Raw genomic sequence first — 24,596 nt, 5'->3', positions numbered from 1 at the left:
TGACGGCAATTCACTATTTTTTTTCAAACGCTATTCTGCTAATGGTTTCAGGGAACGTCTAATTTTCCCCATACTTTTATTTTACTAATGCATATTGTTTACGGCGCTTAGTGATTTGCTTGTGTTTAATGTTTAAAGTGAAACAGACATAACATAACATAAGCTAATGACTATATCCCAGTTGGGGTCGTCCACCACATGATGAACTAAGTACCCACACCTTACCGAGCTTTCTGTTAGACCAACATGATACGTGGTGAGCTATATCGCCTTCTATAATGGTCTAACAAACTCTTCGGTATGATTTGTTTTTAAAGTGTTTTGAAAAGCCCATAGAGCTGTATCTCTAACCTTGAAATAATTTCCAGTACAATATAACCCGACAATACACCAGTAAAAACAAAGAAGGAACTTTGCAATAAAAAATTACCTTCACCGGCGTACTTAAACACAATTTGCTGGAGTCTTATCAGCCCTTACCTGAAACAAGGGAAGTTTTTATAGTCTCAAGACGAAGATATACGACCGTTATTCCCCGGTGAGTTCTATTCAAACGTTATTTTCTACTGAATATTATTTCTCTTTGCGTTTCCAATTCGTACATTTGCAGTCGACGTCTGTAACGAAATGAAGCAGCCGCATCCACAACAAAGTAAAAGGGTTCCATTAAAAACATTTTTTGTAAGAATTATTACGTACGGGTTAAATTGATAACCTCCTTGTTTTTTGAAGTCGGCTGAAAAGGTAAGTACTAGTAATTACTAGCATTATAAGTGCTATATATGTTTCTTGGCCAGCTGCATTACAAAACTGCCCTGTTTTTTATAACACCCAGCCATGTTGTAATATGGCCGGTTATACAATCGGGCTGCGACATACACACACAACGTTCGAGCTCTCATGTTGTATGAAATGTCAGATGGCAGCAAACTCCTATGTTCCTAGAGTAAAATTTACTTAGAAGTTTCTAGCGGTAACGTGCGATGACTAGACTCCGTATACTTTACTACTAGAATAATATTAGACTTTACGATGCTATATTTTATATGCTGATGTAGCTATCTCACTGCAGTCTGATGGAATGAAATGTCTAACAAAAGTTTGTAAGTAATTTACTTTATTGTCAAATAAATGGGACATGCTGTCGGGCTTGTCCAATGCGCCCCACACAAAAGATAGACAAAAATAAATTGCACTATTGTGTAACATTATGCAAATTCGAAAATGATGATCCGTTTTGATTTTCTGAGAACACGCAAATGCTTTCAACCTACGAAATAAAAGATCCATGTATTCCTTTTGGAGTAAATTTTGATTATGTATCTACCTAGCTCCACTGATAGGCGCAGTTTTATTTTGAAAAATGAATTACTTGTACCAAAAATAGCACTTCACAATCCTCTGACCAAGGTCCGACTTAATTGCGAATAATCTGAGGGAAATGGAGTTAAGCGGTGTTTCCGCAATGTACCATACAGAACAAAATAATAACTCAGTCCGAGTACATTTTCACTAGTTTCCTGAAAATTTTCAGCGGGCTACAAATTGCGAGCGCCTCGATGAATTTCCGCCGGCCGACTCGACATTTCCTGAAAATGACGAAGCACCCACATGTGCCTTAATAAGACGCGATTTTACGCCAAAACGAGTTTTTAACTACCGAGAATTAAGAGTGAATTAGGTAATTTGTTATTTTACTACGACCTATCACAGCAACACATTAGATTTTATAAATCTAAAGCTTTCTCAGTAACATTCAGCATCAAAATCGATTCTGTCTAATAAAAGAACAGAAAGACAAACATAATCGTAAATTATGAAGATTGAGGTTAAAGATGACACGTTACACAATTCCTCATATTTCACAAGGCGCAGAAAAAACACTGCGGCGTTAGTGGAAAGTCAACGTTGTGATTTATGACTTTTCATCGTAGGCATACCAGCGTGTTGTAAGCATTGAACATGTTAGAACAATTTACGATGGAGGTAAGCAAAATTTTTGTTTCTTTCAAAAGTTTCCGTGAACGTGCCACAAACATAGTAACACGCTACTTAGCCGGAAATATAGTTGTCATGTCTTGTTCATGTAGCTGCGACAGCGTGATTATAGACGACTCGGTGAATTTGTTTGACGTGTTTGTTGGAATGGAAACCTAACTTATTTTCTGCTTCATAACGTTTAAAATAAACGACTTTCGCAACCACTCTACTCATATTAAGCTTAGGTTTGTCATTAGCGACTTGCCTTCATGTGAAACGAACAAAGAGCATAGCAAACAGCTACGCGATGTTTCAAAAGGAATATTTGCTCGGTTTCGCTAGCAGCAATAATCCTTTGCATTGCGCAGCCGCAGCGTGCTGTAGTCAGCAAGTGTCCGTATTCGGATGCTAAGTATAACTGGGAAATGTTTGCGTTCATTCAATTTGCGGCGCGAAGCCCCTGAGGGCGGTAATCCCGGGCTTAGGCCTGTTGCGTCCCGCTTTTGATACTAAGACAGAAACACACAGCACTCGCGTACAATTGTTTATTATAGTATCTCACACGACAAATTATATTAGGGAAAAATACGCCCCAAAAACAGCACGTTCGTTTGTTAAATTAGAACAACACAAAGAACAATGGATACTCGAAGACAATACGGAAGTATATCCAAACAACTCCAAAGTTACTTCGTTACGTTGGATTAATAGGAAGAAAATCAGTTTCCTTATATGTTAGTTCCTGCGGGCAAATTAATGTAAACTTACAATAAGTCACGTCAAACTGATTAAACATACATTTATATATTTACGCATAGTCCCAACAAGAATTTGAAATCCTGCCATGTTATTGTCAGACTGGCGGGGCGCCTCACGCGCACAATTTTATTCCGTGCGGGAGGAATTCGCAGCTGAGTGGTAGGAAATACGTTTCACATCATAGGAGCTATAAAAGCGCCGCTTACATAAAATATATTTGGTACGTGTTTCAGGCAAACCGTGAGAATATCGCGAATACGGTAGATTACATCATCCCCTAGCGTTCATCGTTTTTATTCCGAGGTCCCGGTTACCTAACCTAAAGGTACTAATGGTCTAGTTCTTTACAGAAGCAACTGCCAATTTGACCTTGCAACCAAAAAGGGAAACTACTCTAATTACATATTTGGTTAGTATTATGTATTTATTAAAAATAGCAGCCAAGACATACGTGCCGTCCGAAGCTTCCATTAAAAAATCATTTAAAAATGCGATCTCAAACTGGCTGGCAATCAAACTACGTATACTATACTATAGTGTGAAAGAGTTTTTGGATGATTAGTACAAATTAGAACCATAATAATTATAAATATTGGTTTTACCCGCAGTGGAGCAGCGTGGTGGAGTATGCTCCATACGCCTCCGGTTGATTGAGCGGAGGCCTGTGCCCAGCAGTGGGGCGTATATAGGATAGGCTATGTATGTTTGTTGTATGTTGTTGGTTTGACATAGTGTTTGTATTTTTATAGTTATGTATATTGTTATTTCATTAATCTTTGACATTTGTTAGTACGTATTTTTTGTTATTCTTTGAAATATTGGTTGTGGTTGTGGCGTCAAAGATTTTATATTTTAATGTATATATATATTTTTAATTTCATTATATTTTTTGTGTTTCTCTGATTATTGAACACCCCTAGAGGGGTAGACTATAGCAGATGTTGTTAATAATTTAAGATCGTATTATTTACCTATTATAGTTATTCATTAAAATATTTTGACTTTAATGTTGTTATTAAGTACAAATAATGAAGCAAATAATACCGTATTGATATGGGAATGTATTTATTTGTACGTATTGGTATGAGATTAAATAACACTTAAGTATTTACAAATTTTCAGAATTAAGATGGAATGTTGAATTAATGTACATTTGTGTAATTCGGGAAGCAAGAACTGTCGGTGAGTGCGAAATAACGATTCCGTTTTGTACATATTCAAAGTCCATTTGAATTGCGTGTTGCTCGGAGTTTAGCAGTTGTTTCCTAACTAGGGGGAATTTGATAAATAACAACTCGTGGTTAGCCCTCTGGCGCGACGAGGTAATATGCGTCAAAAAGTGCCGGAAGTCGTTGGCAGCTCCACAAAGGTTGTCAGTTGGCATTGAAACGCAAATAAGAAGAATATTCAAGCAAACCTAGAGCCAAATGTGGTAGTAAATATGTTGAAGTACTTTTCTTTTTTCTTTATTATAATTTTTTAGTCTTTGAAGGAAATAATGTAAATGGATGACTGAAGATGAATTTTATATGAGTGAGTGACATCTTTGTAATTTAGCAAACAGCCCTGTGCAGTTAATAAGTAAGGAATCTGACAATTTTATGGCATCAACTTTGTGTGAAGAGTTGAAGACGATGCCGCGTCGTCTGAGTATTCTACCGATGTCAAGGAAAGTACTTTTGACATTTCCGACAGCTTACAAAGTTCCGATGTCGTTAAAAAGACGCGATTTACACTCCCCTCCCCCCTATTGATTGGTTGTTATCAGCTTCTCCTTCGAGGAAAAACAAAAATAATGCCTTCGATGACGGTAAATAATAAGTAGGTGACAGCTTAAATTTTAATTAAAGCCTGAAGGAATTGACACCACAAACCGACCAAGTTGGAAGTGGCAATTTTACTTGGGTGAGTTTTCATAATTGTTATTGTTGGAGCAGCTAGGGCACGCAAGGTTACTCAAAAGGTTGCCAGTACCTACAGTATTATTTATGTATATTTATCTTAATAAAGTACGAATTTCTATGTTAGCAATCTTTACGGGCGTAATCCAACAGCAGCAACCTCTATTAGTCTGTTACAAGGCTCGAAAATCGCTGCTAAGTTTTCTTTTTCGTTTGTAGTGGTCATGAAATCCTTCGCCTCTTAATATCTAGTGTGAGGGATAGCGGGCACAGCGTAAAGAGCTTATTTGGGCGTGGAGGCTGTACCCATAATCCTCAGGGTGCGGATCCCTCTCGAGGAGCACATTATCGCGGTATTATGCTGATGCGTCCCGGGCTGGTGACGTCACTTTATGGCGGGTTTATTCCAATAGTTAGTCCCACTTTCTTTAATAAATTCTATTACCTACCTACCGTTCTACGATATAAGTATGTCAGGTGAGATCTATAATAATGCGATCGTGATAAAGTTTAGGCCAAGTGATGGATGTTTTAGTATTGTACTGTATAAAAATCCAACATAAATCTTGGGAACCATGATAATACACTTTAGTAGAAAATGAGTAACCCTTACAGATCGTCGAAATCACTTAACAACACGTTGTTCTTATAGACGGGTTTACTAGGGGAAGTTCTTTCCTAAAAATACCCTCATAAAAAGTAATGGATTAGTGCTCACAAATTGCGACGCTGCGCTATCTGCGAAAAATGAGGAATTTACTTGAGGTTTATATTGAAATACTTTGTAGAAAGCCGGAAGAAATGCTGAATGAGGTTTTAATGAAAATTAATTAAGATCGCAACAATTTGTTACGTCGCGGGCAAAGCGTGGTTTCACGTCATTTTCTAATAAAGCGATCTTGCATGGTAATTTAAAAGGATAAACTGAAATTCCTGGTTCTTAGAACAATACAACTTAATTGAAGACCTATACCTACATTCTTTTAAAACTTGATCTAACTACTTTAAAACGTTTTAATTATAGAATATGACGTCTGGTTGAGGTCCCTTCCAGCAGTTTATCAGATATATATTTTTCGTCGTCTGTTTTTTCAACTCGTTATAATCTGGGAGTCTTCACAGCTAGAGTGAATAGGCATTTGATAGGTAAGCGTGATCCACCCTAGATCACATCGTCACTTACCATCAGATGAGATTGTGGTCAAACGCGAGCCTATTTTATAAAAATAATATATATCTGCGTGATTGGTTTTAAAATTTTTAACCGGTGATAAAATATAATGTTCTTCAATGTAAGCGATATTCAGTTGTACTATGTGCGATCGACAGTAAGGCTGTATAGTACATATACATCCTCATGTACTGTGCATGAGGGTATACTCTGCATGTAAACAACAGCATAAACGATTCCACTGAGCATCCAGTGCGTCTTAATACCAGCTATTTTATTCCTTTCGAACATAGCAGACATCCTTTAAATACCTATTATATAAATACCAATCTTTAAGTTCTGATTTATTTTCATATTTGATGTTAATAGAAATAAAGTTAAGTTTACTTCGTAGCACGAATAAAATATCAGTTTAACTGTCCAAGTGAGCCGACTGTTCATATTTGTTTAGCTTCACTATTGTGTGTATAGTACCTATACCTATAGTAGAGCTGCAGTTGCGATATGACGTAACTATGATATTTACGTTTTGGAAATGAACGTATGAGAATTATATATAGTATGGCGTGTAAACTATTTGAAGTTCCAAAGTGGAGATAGCGGTGCTCTCACCTGGGGTGTGTTATTGTTGGAAGTTGTCTTCGTGACGTGCTACCGGATAGTTATTGGTGTTGGACGGTCTACGAATAGCAATAAGGAAGTGTAAATATGGCGAGGGTAATGGAGGCGTATCAGGATGTTTGTGTAGGGCAGGGAGTAAACTCCATCACGTCTGAAGAGAAACACCTCCACTCAGCTTTTTGTTTAGCCATGTTGTTGTGTAAACTTCGTCATTTTCACGCCTGCTTCAGACGTAATCGGACATATAATTATATTTTTTTGCTAAATAAATGTATTAAAAACATAAACAACGAAATAAAACGTGACATATTTTTCTTTCAAAATCAAGTATGCTTCTATACCTATTTGGTATTTAATTCCCTTGTGTTTGGCTTAATAAAACGACTTCTGTCTCATAAAATCGAAGGGTTCTTCGTAATTTTTATGCCAAGATTTTGGCAGCTCTACGGAAATAAACCACGGAACCGTTCGATGAGTAGACCATAAATTACTTGGGTCTCAACGTCGAAGCAATATTCGAATTAGGTTCACGAATCTCGTTAAGCCGTTAAAGTGTGTTCAATGTTGTAGAAACTGCTCTGTGCAAGCGTAAGCTCACGCTATTGAAGTTATGTATAATGGATGTGACTTCCTGTTCTCGGCAGATATAACACATTACATTGTATAACAATATGTTTGTGCACTTATTTACTAAGAACTATTAAGTATACTTCTGTGAGACGTATATATCGGGACAGGGCCCACAGGGCCCTCCAAGCCCACCTACCCGCATCGTGTCGTAACTACACCGAGTCCTTACAGCGAGCATCCAACTACTCACGCAGCATGGTTGTCCAGGACGTATTATGTTGCCTTCAGTCCTCTTGATGTCCTTGTGGTCTCTTCTGACGTCTTATAAACTATGACATCTGTCTATAGAATTCCCGATTTGAATTTTATACCGACGCGTTAGGAGTTCTATGTTGCTGTTTTATGACACGCTGCATGCTCTCCGACACGGCCTTTCTCATACACACATCCTCGTGTGTTAATCTCGGGTCGCGATTATATTCTAAAACAAATCTTTTACTCGACACTTTACATTTTGTTCATCATGATTTTAGGGAATTATAAAATAATTATCTCATTCATCAATAGTGACATTCCAAGTATTGTAGGTTGTCTGTTTCTGGTCTGGTCTAGGTTACGACTAATTCAAAATTTTACTCTGGCATTCCTTATGCGGTTCTTCGAAGATCTCAGAATATGAATATATTCAGACGTTTTGTGAGATATTTAAGGTTACTTATACTTATATGTACATATTTTTAACAATTCAGCAACTAAAGAAAATGGATTTAAAGGAAGCTTTTTCATCTCTATTTAATATTACAATAACTGGATATAAAGCGAGGTATGTGTGAAGCAATAAAGCGATAACGTGGGCGTTTATCGGAGAATCACGCGTGGTTGGCTTCCACACTCCTCTTTATACTTATAGCTCGAGTAACTCGCGCGACACTTGACCGAACGACCGCGGGGCCGCAACTTAAGTATAAACTTTACCACAGATAACTTTACTTCTACCCAGGGAGCAAATGGAACGTCTTCTAGAACAATCACTAGTACCATGGTCATGATATTAGACTAAAAACTCTGATATCATGGCCGAAATTATATATTATTGTTTATTTTTCAATAATAATAATATATGTATTTTAAGTGGAATGAGATTTTGTATTGTATTGAAAATTAATCAATGATTAATAGTAATCAGTAGTTTCAAGAAATAATTAAAGCTCTGTTCTCTCTCTGTTCAATAAAAACACAAGTAAGTACGTTAAAAGAGTATGTTGGAATTACTTTACTGCATTTTCTTTCTTTAAAAAAGAAAAAGATTTGGACGCGTAGAGCGGATGAAGGATAATAGGATTATGTTAGCAGTATATGAAGCCAAGGTTGGTGGTAGGACTGGCAGAAGAAGACCTAGAAGGACGTATATTGACCAAATTGGAAATGTCCTTAGAAAAGGTTCAGTACGATCTACTCTCAACCAGCGTGCGGGTATGAATCGATTGATGAATGTGGAAGAAGCAAGAGAAGTGTGTCAGGATCGAAGCAAATCGAATTCCATAGTCTCTGCGTACCTCGGTGGAAAATAGGAGTGAGTATATGTATGTATATAAAAAAGCAAAAAACCGCATCTGCTCGTTTATTTGGAACCAGGGAAAATATTCCATTAAAGTCCTTAAGTCTGTTTGATTGAAATATTTGTACAGCGTATTAAAGTGCCAGCACACGCCCTTAGCAAAGAAGGTAAAGTACTTACAGGATAAAACTTACTTCGGACAAGTACGCTGCCTGAAGTTAAAGTGTTGTAAAGAGACGTTATCCAATAAAGCTTTCACAACTTCTTCTTTACGACTCTTCTGGGAAAATACAGTTAAGTGCTGATCATTATAGAAAGTGACAATAACATTTCGGTAAGGGACGCCGGCGTCTGTTAAATTCTATAAACAACAACAGACCGAGCTGATGTTATTTTTATTCGATGCCCATAAAATTTCAAAACGAATTCTCAATAGAAATGCCGATAATAGTTTTATATTATTATTCATCACCATTAGTACATTACTTCTTGTCTGTACACCTGTAGGCCAAATTAATGACGACCATTTTAATTTATTACTTCGCGCGCCGAAGCTGTCAGAGTATTAATTCTCATTTCCAAGGTCCCGAAGGATTCGTCTCTACATAAAGCTATAACCATAGACACGCGTACATGCTCGTTCGAACTTACATACATACAAGAGGGTTACTCGTATGTGATCAGTGCTTTGTTAATATTAAATTGTTGATAGCGGCAATGTTCATGAATAAATGGAAAGCAGATCCCCAGGTAGGCTGGTTTTACGAGAGCACGTGCGCGTTCCAAGAAACAATAAAACTTGAAAGGAAGTTCGGAATGTATGTAACCATCACAACATTGGGATGTTTTGACGCAACACAGTTTGCTCGCGGTCGTATTTACGACTCAAAACATTGAATATTGCACTCGCTACTGACGCTGTTCGCCAACTTCTCATGTTTACGTAACTCCAACAGATGAGAGTGAAAGCCCCCGCCGCCGACCTTTTAGGACTGAGCATAGTAAATAGGGCGCCGGTAAGCAGAGAACCCTCATACCTTAGAAAGGTTTCCAGCGATATACGCATACAGCAAGAAATGATTTTTTAAATTTTTTATCACGTTTTTAGCTTTCTGCCTTCTTTTACTTGTTTTTTTTAAAGAACAAGTTATACGTAAAACTAAACGTAACTTATATGCGGTTTTAAAATAATAATATAATTTTCAGCTTTCTAGCACGAAAAGAGTTACCAGTATAAATAAAGCATAAACAGTGTGAGATAGCGCGTTTTATCCACTTAAACCTCTCATTTGTCGAGATACCAGACACGGTAAAGTCGCGCGATTTTGTATGACATTTGTATTTAATTTAATAAATTGAAATGAGTATTTTTTTAAAGTACTTAATATTTAAAATAAATACTTAGATAAAAATGTACCTAATAAAATACATGAGAAAAATATAAGTGCATACCTACTATTTTTTTTCTCGCTCGTAGATGTGATAGTTTGTATGCACACGAGAGGAAATTTGTTTTATGTATCGTGTTTTTAATTTACTCACTGCGCTCAGTAGTCTATATTAGAATTATTCACTACGCTCGTGATTCAATTCGAGACTACTTCGCTGGTCTCTAATTTAAACTCGGCACTTAAACTGCAAAAAGTTACAATTAACAATTAAGTAACTGCAAAAAGTTACATTAAGTAAGTAGTGTTAGTGACATCGTAACGAAAACTTTGAGGGGTGATTGAGACCAACTTGATATCAAGTGGAATTTACCATCGCAAAATTTTCCGAGAGGAAATTCCACTTGATATCAACTCACAATCATGGTCTGAATCATCCCCCTCAGTATTCCTTATGGTGTAATTAACACCCATACGTACCTGTACGTATGGTTACCTGTACACGACGTACTTGTAAGGGGTGTAAGTGACATCGTACGAATACTGAGGGGGATGATTCATTTCATTATTCTGAGTTAATATCAAGTGGAATTTTTCATCGGAAAAGTTTAGAATTAAAAATATTTTTAAATAATACAAAAAAACATGAATTTTGCTACGGAAAATTCTACTTGAATCAGCTCAGGTTCATGGTCTGAAATTCAGAATCATCTACCTCAGTATTCGTTATGATGTCACTAACAACCTGTATGTGTATAAATTCAATAAATTCGCAAAAAGTATTTTCTTTATAGCATACGTCTGTTCTATTCTATTCATGAACGAATAGTTTTCGTAAATAAATAGTTGGAAGAGTATAGTGGAAGGCATTTGGATTGTGATCCATTAGCGTAGAAGTGTGGGAGCGGCCGCGAAGGCCGGCGTCGACACCTGTAATTTATTAGATTTGTTTCAATCCCGGATAATCTCGTTACGGGCGCGGGTGACCCATTCCACGGCCGTGTGACCAGTTTTTGTGGACGACATGTAGTGTTTTGTAACTTTCGTGTTCTATTCTATTGCCCTTAGATGTCAAATAACTCTGCTTCGAGACTTAGTGTAAAAGTAGTGAGAGAAAGCTCCCAGTTTTACGCAGAAAATAAAGTCTAAAAGAAAAGTTTCTTTGCCAAGTTCGACTCTACGACCAGCATACATTACGTAACAGTAAATTGTTCTTTTTGTCGGATGTAACATCTTCCCGTTTGGAGGTTTCGCCTTTTCACACCACCTTTTGTATTTATATTTTTTGTCATTAATGTATACAATAAAGAGTTTATATATTTTTATCAATTGAAACATTTTGAATTTCACAGGACGTCGCGAGGAATGGAAATCAGATTGACTAATACAAATTTTCTTACACGTGGACTGCTTCGAGTCGACAAACACATACGGCACGGGGGTCACGACTGCTACGTCGTCATTTTTCGACAAAACTGGGTTAGATTTGTATTGGCACAGACTCTACTGACGCTTTGTGATTGATGACGACTGAGATTGAAATTGAAATCGGGTTTGGAATTGATATTTTCCAGCTGTATCGAAATATTTGTCAATTTGTTGACTTTTATTCCAGTGCGTTGATCCTGTTTTCCAAATTATTTCCTATGATGCTCAACTGTTGAATTGCAATTTTGTGAAATCAAGACAAAAGCGTTTTATCATCGCTTTATGATTTATATCGTAAAGACGTGTCGACGACACTAATACTACTTACTTAAGTCAAGAAACACTTTTGAAATCTCTTTTCATGTCGTATTCCACTTATATGACTCGTAAAAATGACCTCGTAAAATGGAGTTCGAGAAAAAACGATTTGTTGCAGTGTGATTTTCCTGCACGAAAAATGAAGTCGGTACGTATTGTTGTGTTTGTTTTATCAATTATTTTCATTATAACTTAATAAAGTTTTTGGTAGTAAGTATGTTATGAAGCCGAGAATTATAACAGGGGACTTGTTTGTGTGGATCAAGTCGTTTTATTTTGTGACTTAAAAACGTAGCAAAGGTAAAAAAGGAACATGCCGAGAGGAAATCTAAAATGCACTTAGATCAGCTATTTTCGATTTATATTTTTTGTATTTCGCTACGAAAATATTGCTGTGTCATTTATAAGTATTTATGTACCAGCTAATTCATAAAACAGGGCGTTTTCCGTTACTCGGGGCTATTGTTTGCATCTTTTGTTTGTTGGCATGCTGGATCCGGTAATAACGTTCGACCATTAAAATTGGGGTCACGCCGTTGACACAAATTTATGAGGGCCTTACAAAATGCTAGCCTAGTCTTCATTTTCCGTAATGTCAACTGTTTATTGAAGATTTCAGCATGAACAGATTTAATTAGCCAGGAAAGGAGCAGGCAGGTGCAGTTGAATGTTTGCGGTTTAATAAGACGCCCGACTGTGAAGAGCAACGAATCCGTAAATGTTATTATTAAATTATTGTTTTGTTGTGAATTTGGCACTAGGTATTATGCTTTACTAGCACGGGTGCTAACGTACTTGCTAATAATTACGAGTTGGTTATGAAGTAGTATTATTTTACGAAATAATAGTTAAATTGTTTTTTATTTTGAATTACCAATTAAGCCTTCAAGACCGGGTACATTATAAATAAAAGACACACGTACCTAAAGACGAGCGCGGCTCAAGAGCTTATTCAAAAGACGTAGGTACCTAATGTAATTGATTCTTCCAATCCCTGTCAATAAATCTCAAACAACGTAAAGGCGGGATACGTTCGTTGATATACGTAGTAGGTAGGGTGGCATAATTACAGCGGCCTAGGGAGACGCGACAAAAGGAGGGTCCCGCGTGAAATGTCGCAATAGATGCGAATTGCGAACTTTAAATTAAAGGCCGAAAGCGGGAAATTTGTTCCTGCGGCCGTTTTGCTTTACCAATTGTTTGGTTTGTATTGACTTAAAAACAAATGTAACCCCAGTTTTGCAATGAAATCCTAAAAAAAGAAGCATCTGGAAATATTTGTCACAATAAACATAAAAAATCATTATCTCCTTCATTTCATTCCAAATTAAATGCCCACCTATGTATCCTTGCGCCTAAAATTCCTAACGGGGCCATTCGTCAAAAGACAACTTGAAGACACTGAGAATTGGGGTCTGTATGACAGATTACCAGCTAGTCTAAATCCATCGCGTATCTGATCGCAGTTTCTCTATTCGTCCCAGATCATGCATGGAACGGAATATAATAGGCTACATTACAACAGTATGGTGCGGTATGTGCATTGTGCATGTACAACAGACGCAGCGCTTCCGGGGATTTATAGGTCATTTAGCAGCCATGAAAAAGAGTCTCTATTTTAAAATCTAGCCAGCACTGAAACTTTTGTTAAAACGAGTTGAATGTTAGAAAATTCTTGTTTAAAAACCAGTTTTTCAACACTCGAGCAAACCATCTGGATTTGATTTGAGTTTTTGACATCGAATACTAAACTTTCATCGCTGTTAACTCGGGTACAGTAACGTAATATAGCGGACGTAAATTATTTCATGTTTCATGTGCGGCTCAAGCGATGTATCGGTTCATCAAACTGCTGTGAGAGTGAGTTCATTCTCTCATCAATTACAAAGTTTACAGCTTCCCCGTGACATATATTGACGCATTAAAATTTTATCGATACGACAGCCACATTATCAATGGCTTATTATTCTTGATTACGTTCCGTGAAGGGTCTGGGACCAAAATAATAACTTACAATGTTTCTTTTTTGTATGTTTGGGCTAATTTGTAGTCTAGAGTCATACTAGGAAGTAAAATTATTATTGGATAAGCGATGAATTGGGCAACGGTTTGTCATCTATAGTAAAAGTGGGTAAAGGGTAGCCTTTCTGGTGCTATCAATAGGGGGTATCGATTTATCTATTTTTAAGCAAGATTATGATTTTTTTATTAAAAATATCTAACTACCTAACTATTTGGTGAAGAGTCGCAATGGACGCTAACTACTCCAAAACTTGCTGGATTCCCATGCAAATTTATGACGATTCCAGCTCTGGAGTCGTTCAAAGTTGAATAAAAGGCACGGCAAATGAGCAAGCGGTTTAATTAGAAGTTGAAATAAAGTTGTTATCTCTTCAATTCAATTTTCGTAAAATTTTGAAATGAAATGAATTTATAGGTACCATAACTAAATGTTTAAAGAGAATAAATGTGCGTTTTATTAATTGCAGTCAGGCATTTGAACACTTAAAGTTATGTGATTGTTGATCTGCCTTACTTGTTTTAAAATATAAATTAAGTAATAGGTACGCCTTTATAGAGCTCATCATCCTCTAGCATTATCCCGTTTTTCACAGGGTCCGCTTACCTAACTTGAAGATTTGACAGGTCCGGTTTTTTACAGAAGCGACTGCCTCTCTGCCTGTTTGTGTACGCCTTTCTAGAGCTAATTTCTAATAACACAGGGTGTTACTTACATCCTAACGAATACTGACGGAATGATTCAGCTTATGAATCTCAGTAATCTTAGTTAATATCAAGTGTAATTTTCAGTCGTAAAATTCATATTTTTTTTGTGTTTATTTTACTATTTTCAGTTCGATACTTTTGCGACGGAAAATTGCACTCTTATCAACTCTGAATCATGGTCTGAATCACCTCTCAAAGTTTTCGTTACGATGACACTTGTATATTGCATCTTGTAATTTGTGAAGATTCTTCGTCAATTACTCTTAAAGGAAAATTCACTACTTGGGTCTGGTGCCATGTATTGTGCGATTGAAACAAGCTTTTGTAAGTTCATTTGAAGTCTCCAATAGCAATACTTCCATTAGACCATGCAAAGAGAACATGACAAAGGCAGACCCGACCGAATAATGCATGAGAGAATTAAACGTACATTTAAACAGCAAAAGAAAATACGTTCTTGTATCTCTGTATCAAGAGTACGTGACGATTTGTTCTATATTTTGATCTCTGATCTTTTAGTAAAGTTGAACCTGCAATCTCCATTGGACTATCGTGCCCGTCTCAGCGAGTCCGCTATGTATCATGTCAAAACGGTGCATACGCTATCTTAGGTATTTTTTTAAGTAATTAAAGACGGCCTTCGCTAAGTAAGAGGGGGTTTTGGAAACTGGATTTAGGTAGTAAAGAGAGCGGTTATAAATATTAGAATAAACGATTTGTTTAAGTGTTTGCATCAATATGCCCGAAACAGGCATCACACATGACAAATACTTGTACGTTAATTTGTATTTGCTTTCAGTATGTAGAGCAGTCCTACCTGAAGTTGTTTGCCTGATAGGAGACAGCTCGCACAAACAGGTCAAAACATTTTATGCACTATACAGAAACATTGAACTTATGCTCAATATTAGGCTCAATATTAGACCTATTAGTAATTATTAGTAAGTATTACTATTGAAGGAATTGAATAGGGCTAGGCAAAAGCAAATAAGGTAAGCAATAACCTCGAGATGACAAATGAGCAGACAAGCCCCTTTAGGTCTATAGACATTACCAACGTCTAAAGTGTTGCTTAAAATTACGCACGATGAAAAAGAAATTAGACATCAGAGGGGTTAAAAAGGCCACATCGAAGCAATTTATCTAAGAAAGCAATATTGCAATTTGACATTTGCGCATATAAAAGTAAGTGCGCAATGCAAACAAATGTCAAATATAAATTTTAACTCCCATCAGATCACTAGATGTTACATAGTGAGGAAACCTACGTTCCCGAGAAATGCATTTTCGGAGGTATGTGACCTAATCTGTATTGGACTGGTTTTTCCTTCGCAGGTTGGAAGATCAAACAGGCAGTCTCTTCTGTAAAAAACCGGACATGTCAAATCTTCAGGTTAGGTAAGCGGACCCTGTGAGCGGGATTATGCTAGGGAGATGATGATCTATGTACAACATATTTATCCAGATTATAGGAAGCTACTTCCTGCGTAGCAGTTCGAGCCAAAAAAAAAGAATACAAAAAGATTATAATCCGAAATTCAGTATAAATCGAACTGTGAACAGATAATAAGTTGAGTTTGCCATGGTGGCAGGCTTCCAAAAGTCTACTTAATACTTTTTAAGTCGAGTAAGTAATTCAAAATCGCTTTGAAAACCACTGGTTGCGCTTTGAAGAAAAATAGATCATAATATATATATATATATATATATATTTATATATATATATTTCTCAGTCTGTAACTAAGTACTACCACCGACAACTAGTCTTACTAGTAAGTAAAGCTTGCACAGCTGTATGAACTGTGTGAGCGATGGCATAGAAACCATATTTCGATCGTTGCGAGTCACAAGAAACTGCAATTTCTGTTAGAACAAATGCATACAATCTAATTCAAATGTTACAAAGAAAAAAATACAATTTTATGTAATATATTCCCTCTGCTACTATCCTACGAATGAAACGGTGTCTAATTTCTTAAATAAGTAAGTGATTTGAAGTACTAAACTGTTTTTACTCTACATATCTGCGTCGATAAACCACAGTCCACATTTGAAGAAAAGCCCGCACCGCATGCAAACACCGCGCCGCACCGCAAAGGACCGCATGGGCATAAAACTGTAGTAAATCTTCCGAAGTGGACCTAACCTGTGTACCTAATCAGTCTTGAAAGTGAAAAAGCAGCTGTACCTGCAGCCCTTGCCTCCTTGCAAGCCAGCACCATGCTGTGGCGCACGTCGGGGTTGTCGTCGGCGATGGTCTCCCCCACCGCCACGAAGCGCTCCACGGCGCAGCACACCGCCGCCCCCACCCGCTGCACCGCCGCGCCGCCTGCCCCCGCATCGCCCCGCGTCGCCACCAGGCTGCTGATCTATAACACCAATTTGAATTAGAAAACTTGACACCAGATTTGGTGAGGTCACCAAATAAGAGGAACATCGACCTTACAGCCCACACGAAAAGAAGACATAACTCATTTCGTTTTTATAGCCCGTGTCCGTGTTTAGGGAAAACTAAATATGCATAAACAGCCTGTGTATGCTCTTTTCTGAGCACAGGCTTCTCTTCAATAAAAAGGAGGGGGTATGGACCATGTTCCACCACGCTACTCGACTGTGAGTCGGTGGAGGGATATTCACAAAAAAATTGTGATGAAAAATTCTGACTCGGACGGGACTTAAACCCAAGATTTCAAGCCGGAACGTCGGGTTCTCCTCCTGTTTCCATACAAAACTTTTAACATGTAAAGTCATTATGCCGAGGTTAAAAGTAAAGTTATAAATAACAATTATGTTTTTTAAACTATAAGTCCAGAGAAAAATTATATAAGTATGTACTAGTAAGTAGTATAATATCATACATAAACTAACAAACTATGTTTTTAGGTACTAGAAACACTTTGACAAACACTCATAATGTTACTGTGTATTCAACCTTCGCTGTTTGTCCCGTTTCTACAAAACCCAGCAAAAGCATTTCTTTTCATCCATATGCTTTTTACCTCCATAGACGAAAAGCAATTTGCCCAGTAAATGTTCTTTTGAAGTTGTCATTTATGGTATAGTTAGATCGGAGTGAAAATGGCACACTATTCGGGGACCGTATGAATGAATACCACACGTCTGCCTAGTCTGTCAAAGCCGAGCTAGCAAAGAGACAAATTGGTCTGTCGAGAATCTTGAGAAATATTGGCTTCATGCCCCAGCGCAAAATGGAAAAAAAAATGCTAAAACCTTTCGCCTCTATACCTGCTCATAAGCATACGCAACTACTGCTCGTGGTTATAAGATACCCCCATACTAGCGTCTTTCGACTGTCGTCGTCGTGCCAGCGTCAGCGCGACGCGACGTCTACGCGACGTCGAGGCCGCGGCGACGCGACGTAAGCGCTGGCCGGCTGCCGAACGCCGAGCGTGCGCGGTGCCAACTCAACGTTTTTTGCGAATAAGTACAGTCCACAACGCAATCCACTATTATGGGTTTCTTGATATTTTATATCGTTCTGTATCAATTGTAATAGTTCGTCAAATATTCGTTTTGGCATCCGTAAATAATTATAATCATAGAAGTGTTTTTTATTATTTTTTATATGTTGACATTACAATACGAATTTATCGCTTTCCTGAACTCTAACACTGCACAGAGACGATATTTCCTTGTTCGTTTACGTAATTTTTGGATCAGTAATATCAACAGCAGTGTTTCTTCGTCAGAATCCATTTTCACATTGATTGTACGCGACAGGAACCGCGGCTACGCGACGTCGACGTCGCGGCAACGCGACGCCAGCGCCGTGGCAACGCGACGCCGCCAGCGCCGTGGCAACGCACGCTCGGCGTTCGGCAGCCGGCCAGCGCCTGACATCGCGTCGCCGCGTCGTCGACGTCGCGCTGACGCTGGCACGACGACGACACTCGAAAGACGCTAGTGTGGGGGTCTCTTAGTGTCTTACTTGGTTTGCAAATAACTAGAAATTATTTCAATCTTAGTGATTCTCAAATAAAAAAATACAGACCTTATTTTCGTAAACTACCTACTAATAGGTATTGACGAAGTAGATTTGTATGACTTCAAGAACTTCTTTTCGTTTTATTGGACTTAGACATGTTATGTTGTATATTCAATACTGTATTATGACCTTAAGAGAGTCCTAGTTCTAAAGTGTATTTGCAGTGCCTTAATAGCATTAAGTAAGTACGTAAAGCTTTAACAGAAAGTGGGATAATATTTTCTTTTTCTTTACATACGACTAATGAAGTGTATTTGACGTGACGAAGTGTGCTAAACTCACCCAGATATGCGCAAAAACTAAGCATCACGTTGGTAAACTTCATAGCAAATACGGTAAGTATATAATAGTTTTCAAGAACGTCTATGTTCGCCTCTGCCGAGGTTTCTTGCAGCAACTTTTTATCGGCTATACAGGTTGAGTTGAGAAGCTACGGTAGTTTTTGGTGGATGGGACGTCCAACAAAATAAAATGTACTTAAGTACGTTTAAAATAATATATAACTAAATGACAATTCGATTATCATACCAATTGAATACTTAAAGATATTGAGTTTGAATTCGATTAACCGTAAGTAAGTAGATGCCAAGGCGATACACAGTGATTGTGTTTGTTAGAATATTGAAGAGACTAGACAAAACAGTGAACAGAGGGCAACTAGGCAAACAAATAAATTAATGGCAATCGAAGCGTATCACAAAGCTGAAACAGAGATTGACATAAAAGGAAAAAGAAAATCGAAAAAAAGGCAGCGCGCCGGCTAAAACATCAGGATCTTATTGATGGTAATGGGTATGTGAATTTGTAGTTTTGTTTTATTTTATTCTACCCCTTCATGCGATTTTTAAATAGCTTGTAATGTGTGTGTCTTTTAGTTTACACGGTGTTACACCTTTCACACTTCATACATAATACCTCGTTTTACACAGACACTACACATTGACGTTATTGTACACGCGCATTTGTGTGTGTGACGTCTGATGACCGTACGATTGAAGACTAAAGTAAGGCCGAGGGGGGTGAGGTAAACCTAGTTCAGCCGCTGGTGGGGAGCAGAGAGAGTTCCCGTTTTATACGAAGTATTATTCCTTATTCTATGACGGTGTATACAATAGGGTACATTGTCGCATTACAGTGAAAACCACGTAAGCACCTTCTTAAAAAATCACATTCGCATGTGATTTTTGTTAACAAAATGTCGCAATGGACAAGCTACTTTCAATGTAGGTAAAAAAATGGTGTCTCAATTTAAAAAAAATTGGGATCTGAAATTAATTGAAAGAAATAGAGGTTTTGTTGAAGTAAATCACATCAGAATGTGATTTTTCAAGAAGGCGCTTCCATATTTTTCAGTAGGCGTCGAAATCGAGATGATACAATTACAATGATGATGTTACAATTTGATAGAAATAAATATAACCTTACGCTCTCTTCTCCATCCGGACAGTATCCATACTGAGTTTAAATTTTCCCTTTTAACTAAAATGTTAATGAAATCCAAATATCTTCTGCAGGATTGAACAATTTTCATAATAAGCCGTCATACATAATTAATCATTCTCTGTCCGTTCCTTAGTCTGTCAGATTCCATTGAAGATTAAAACGATAGGTATATTAATAAATTAAATCGCTTCATGTAAGTAAATACTCCTACCAAATCTATCTTCATACGTTAAAATTTATAAGAATTTCGTTGTTCCCTACCTACTCACAATTAGACGTATGTTCTTTAAAACAATTTTATGTAAGTAGCTACTCGTACTTATCTTAGCTATAACCCACAATATAAAAATGATACAAAGTTTTATAACGGATTTCAAATATCCACTATGTATGCGCCCCACTACTGAATTCATGCCTCCTGTTCTTATCGGGATAAATTAGAGAAAAAATCACCACACGTTTAACTTGTCCACTGCGATTCGGACGGAGGATGTCCTGTTCAAAACACTTTGAATTTTATGAACCTCTACTTAATCATTGCGGTAAATTGCTTCAGGGTTCCTATATGAGTAAATTGTATCCATAAACCAGATAGTGTCTGATTAATGGAGGTGTAATTTCACAGGGCGATGGAAGTAGCCTGCGTGACTTATAGTAATCTATTGTTTCATTCGTAGATTACGATGGACAAGCATAGATTGGTTCGTATTATATTCGTATCCACTTTATTTTAAGAGCTTCCGTTACATCAATGCATCAATGTACACACATTAACTACGCGGGGTTGATATATTTATTTAAGTATTGGACAGTATTATTGCGATATCTTGGTACACTTAATTTTGCCGTTTTTATTCTGAGAATAAAATAAAATATGAAGATTACGTCGTTTATTGTATTATGACTTCGTCCAGGTTATCTTTTCAGTATGTAAATGGATTTTCTAAATCGTCAAGCTAGCGATACAGTTAGTGAGAAAGTTCTTAAACGTACGCTAACTCATACACGGAGAGCAAAACCAGTTGATATAAGAAGTACAGCGTCTACGTTGGAGGTCACTCTCCTTACGACAAAATTAATATTTTTGTGTTTATTAACATTATATTTAAATTGCTCATAATTCTTGTTTGCAAAATTAAAACTCTAATAATAAGTAAGTATTCCTTAAAATTTCGGGGTGGCGGGCCGTGAGTGTCTTCGGTGACGGCGGGGCGCTGCGGCCGGGAAAACGGCGCGAGACCGCGCGGCGCGAGCTCCGATCAAGGTCGTTCTTGCACGCGAGCTTCTTTGCCGCCCCTGACTACTTGTTGCGCTTTTTCAGGATCACCCAAGGTGATCGCGCCAACTGACTGCTTCGGTAACTAATCCTAACAACTAACTCGATCGTCTACGACAACATACCTGAGCCTCGCGGCGCGCGTATTCGTCATCATCTGAGAGCGCGTCCATCTCGTGGGGTGTCGCGCGCGGCGCGCCAGCGATGGTCGCGCGCTCGGCGGCGCGCAGTCCGCGGGCGCGCGCACGTGCTCCGTGGCGCTGGGTGTCGCTGCGGCGCCGCGCCGCTCTGCCCGCGTCCGCCGCGGCACTGCCGGGCTGCCGCCGCCGCCGCCGCCGCGCCGGCCGCCCGCCGCCGCCCGTCACCATCGATCCGTTAGCTCTTAGTCTGACCCACCCCCAAACCTACCACGTGGCCGACCCTTACACTTGTCCATAACCTTTGCTATATCTAACTTTACCTAACACTGACGGTAGGGCCAACGAGCCGATAGGATCTTTCGTGGTTCAAAAACATAATTGTGGGTCATCCGATCGAAAGACACAATAGTATCGAATTAAATAGGATCATTATTGGAATATAAACACGTTTCATTCAAAACGACCGCTTTCAGGGTCGCACCTACTGCGACGGCGTCACTTCATGCAACAGATAGTCGACGTGGGCGGGAAATTCTAACGACGAACGTCACACGTAGTGAAAATGCGTGTGGAGACGCGATGGAGGATATCGCAGTAGGTAACGCTCCCAAAATAAAAGACGATTTTAGATTGCGCATAAATTCGGAGTTTATCGTCAGTTTCGAAGGAACGACGTCATCACGGACCGTTCCGTGAGTCGGTTCATAGAAGCGAACGTGCGCTGCAATTGCGAAATATTGTAGAGCCACGACAGCATTAGCAGAGGGGCGAGAGTTGGCATGCATTTTTATCATACCTGCTTGATGAGTGGGAGTAGGGTTCTCTCGATGGAGCGCGTTTTTATTTGAGAGAGGTCGACAAGCGGCAGGCCAGCGGCCGCCATGGCTGGCGCGAGCGCGACTGCGCGGCTGCGCGCGCACGCGGCCGCCGCGCGCCCATTGGTCGCCGCGCGCCGTCACGTGGCCGCCACCGCGGGACCGCCCGCCACCCGCGCGCCGTAAACAACACCGTGTGTACTCTACGAGGAGGTTAAAACTACGGCTTCACGTAAAATAGCATTGTTATGATTACTACATACACCAACGTCAATTTATACAGGAGTGCACATCGAAGCATAACACACGTTTTCACTCGTATTTTTTTGCATATTTTTTTTATAAATTGTAATGGGTATATATGTAACAGATATTTGTGCAACATTACTATACGTAGTATAGATAGGTTGCTTATACGTATAAAAGAGTTCAACGAGTTATGAACCCGTTGATATCTATAAGTTATTTGTGCCCAATAAAGTTGTAAAGCATAGTAAGCGCTGTACTTCTGCTACTGAAACTTTTATCTTGGTCACGAATGTTAAAAATAAATACACCTATTTGGAATGCACACGTTTTATTCACAGTAACTTTTCATATGAACTAACATGGATAAACTTAACAATAATCATTGGCACATTATCACAAAGGTTGTCAATGATTTATATACTTTATAATGTAATATAACAACGGACAAATGTATATATATTATATATCCTGAATAACTCATGGCATTATTTATCTTTCAAACAACTTCTCGAGTGAGATCTACTTGTGGACAACAATAAGACACTTTATATAAATAATAATACTGATTGAAATATAATCATTAATATAGAATAATAACCATAATTATATATTGATACCTACTATCATAGATGCATTTAATTTGCTTTATAAATTTACTTAAAAGTAAAGACTTTGGTAGTTTTTCTTAATATATAAAGAATAAACTAGGCTAAATATAGAAAATTGGTGGTAAATAAAGACACACATACTTAAATAACATGATGAGTAAGCTTTAGTAAATTGAACGAAACTTTAGTAGATCAAATTCTCTTTAACCATTATATAATTTTTATTTTTTACCTGTTTCTAATATCAGATAGACAGATCTATTACTATACTAGTCTAGATCAAAAATTAGAATGACACATTAAGACCTTTATACACGACCAACACTTTACTGCACTTTGGCTTTCTGTGTCTAATTCAAGCCTCATCATCCAAATCATGTTGGTTTAGCAGTAGTTTTTGCAGATTTTTCTAGCTCTTACCATACCTAATAACAATTATTTTGATCTTCCGAAAATACATTGCAGCTGACAACTTTTTAACAATTACCTAATTATAATACACGCCCATACTGATTTGCGGCCGTCGCTTATTATAAAGCTGTTGTTTAGATCCTAAACTGTCTTGCGAACTGTCCGACATCCAGGGACTTTGACTGGAGGTGTTTCGGACTTTTCTTTTGCGGAGGCTTTCAGTTGGTCCTAGGGTTGGTCTTAGGAGTTGTTTGAATCTGAATGGACCTTCGGTGTAGTCGTCATCGGAGCTGAAGATAGGAGTGGCGAGGATCTCTGGTGAGTTGCGCAGGATCTTGCGGAGGTCAGACTCAGGGTCATAAGTGGGGTTGTACACCGGCCGCGGAGGGGCCTCGGCTTTGTGAGCGTGACGGACCAGCTCGATGATCTTGTTGCTGGAAATTTGAGAATACTATGAATATTTGCAGAAGAGATTTCAATTAAATGCTATGCTAGTACTCTAGAACTAGATTGTTGCACGATGCATTATATTTATGTACAATATTCATGTGGATAGACATACTGCATCATTTGTGCTTGCTGTATGCAGGGCATGGGGTTTTGTATGATACCGTAAATAAAATCGCGCAGTCTGCTTTCCTAGCTCTGTATACATCAAGCTTTATAAAATCTTTCATACGATGTTTGGATAGTCCGCTTTTAAATTGAAACCAGTGGCCGAATTAAGCGATGTTTGATAGAGCGAGCTTTTGGAGAGAAGTTTTAATTAACACACAAATGCGCGGGTACACTCAGGGGAAAACCGGGTTATAAATTTAATATAACTATGAACAAGATTTTAATAGCAAAATCACAAATAACATATTAACATGGCAAACATAAAGTAAACAATAGAATTTCTAAGCGTATATACATGAACTTCCACTACTTGGTGTAAGACAGGAATATGTAGGTACTAAAATAAAACCAGAAACAAAACACATGAGCATATTAAGTGCCTCTGTAAACAAAAAGCGCCTTTATTGCTACGCAAAATTTTCAAATAATGAACTTTACAATGACTAATCTACAATAAAAAAGTAAACAATAAACTACAGGTAATCAACGAACAACAAACATCCATACCCATTTCTGCTAAGATCCAAAGTGTAAAGCATGCGTAAGAATAGAGAGATCTGTTAATAGAATCAGGGCCAGAAGGTGGTAAAGTCATGGAGTTGGTCGTAC

The 24,596-nt window shown here is 38.1% G+C and overlaps 2 protein-coding genes across 8 annotated transcripts in view; both read right to left on the bottom strand.

Moving 5' to 3' along the window:
- LOC126374517 (alpha-catulin) overlaps positions 1-22,212 on the bottom strand; it is a 64,322-nt gene extending 42,110 nt beyond the window's left edge. For all 6 annotated transcript variants that reach the window (XM_050021198.1, XM_050021215.1, XM_050021222.1 and 3 more), the window contains exons 1-2: positions 22,083-22,212; positions 16,610-16,790 (exon numbers count right to left, since the gene is read on the bottom strand). In XM_050021198.1, the coding sequence (XP_049877155.1) occupies positions 16,610-16,790; positions 22,083-22,169 (268 nt within the window). In that variant the 5' untranslated portion in view covers positions 22,170-22,212. The remainder of the gene's footprint in view (positions 1-16,609; positions 16,791-22,082) is intronic.
- A 449-nt stretch (positions 22,213-22,661) lies between these two features.
- The window catches only part of LOC126374506 (myosin-IIIb-like), a 38,238-nt gene continuing 36,303 nt past the window's right edge, over positions 22,662-24,596 (bottom strand). For both annotated transcript variants that reach the window (XM_050021185.1, XM_050021190.1), the window contains one exon: positions 22,662-23,803. In XM_050021185.1, the coding sequence (XP_049877142.1) occupies positions 23,446-23,803 (358 nt within the window). In that variant the 3' untranslated portion in view covers positions 22,662-23,445. The remainder of the gene's footprint in view (positions 23,804-24,596) is intronic.

The sequence above is a fragment of the Pectinophora gossypiella genome, chromosome 2 (genome assembly GCF_024362695.1).
Source record: "Pectinophora gossypiella chromosome 2, ilPecGoss1.1, whole genome shotgun sequence".
Lineage (NCBI taxonomy): Eukaryota > Metazoa > Arthropoda > Insecta > Lepidoptera > Gelechiidae > Pectinophora > Pectinophora gossypiella.
The sequence above is the reverse complement of the archived record's forward strand: the minus strand, read 5'-3'. Positions and strand labels throughout refer to the sequence as shown.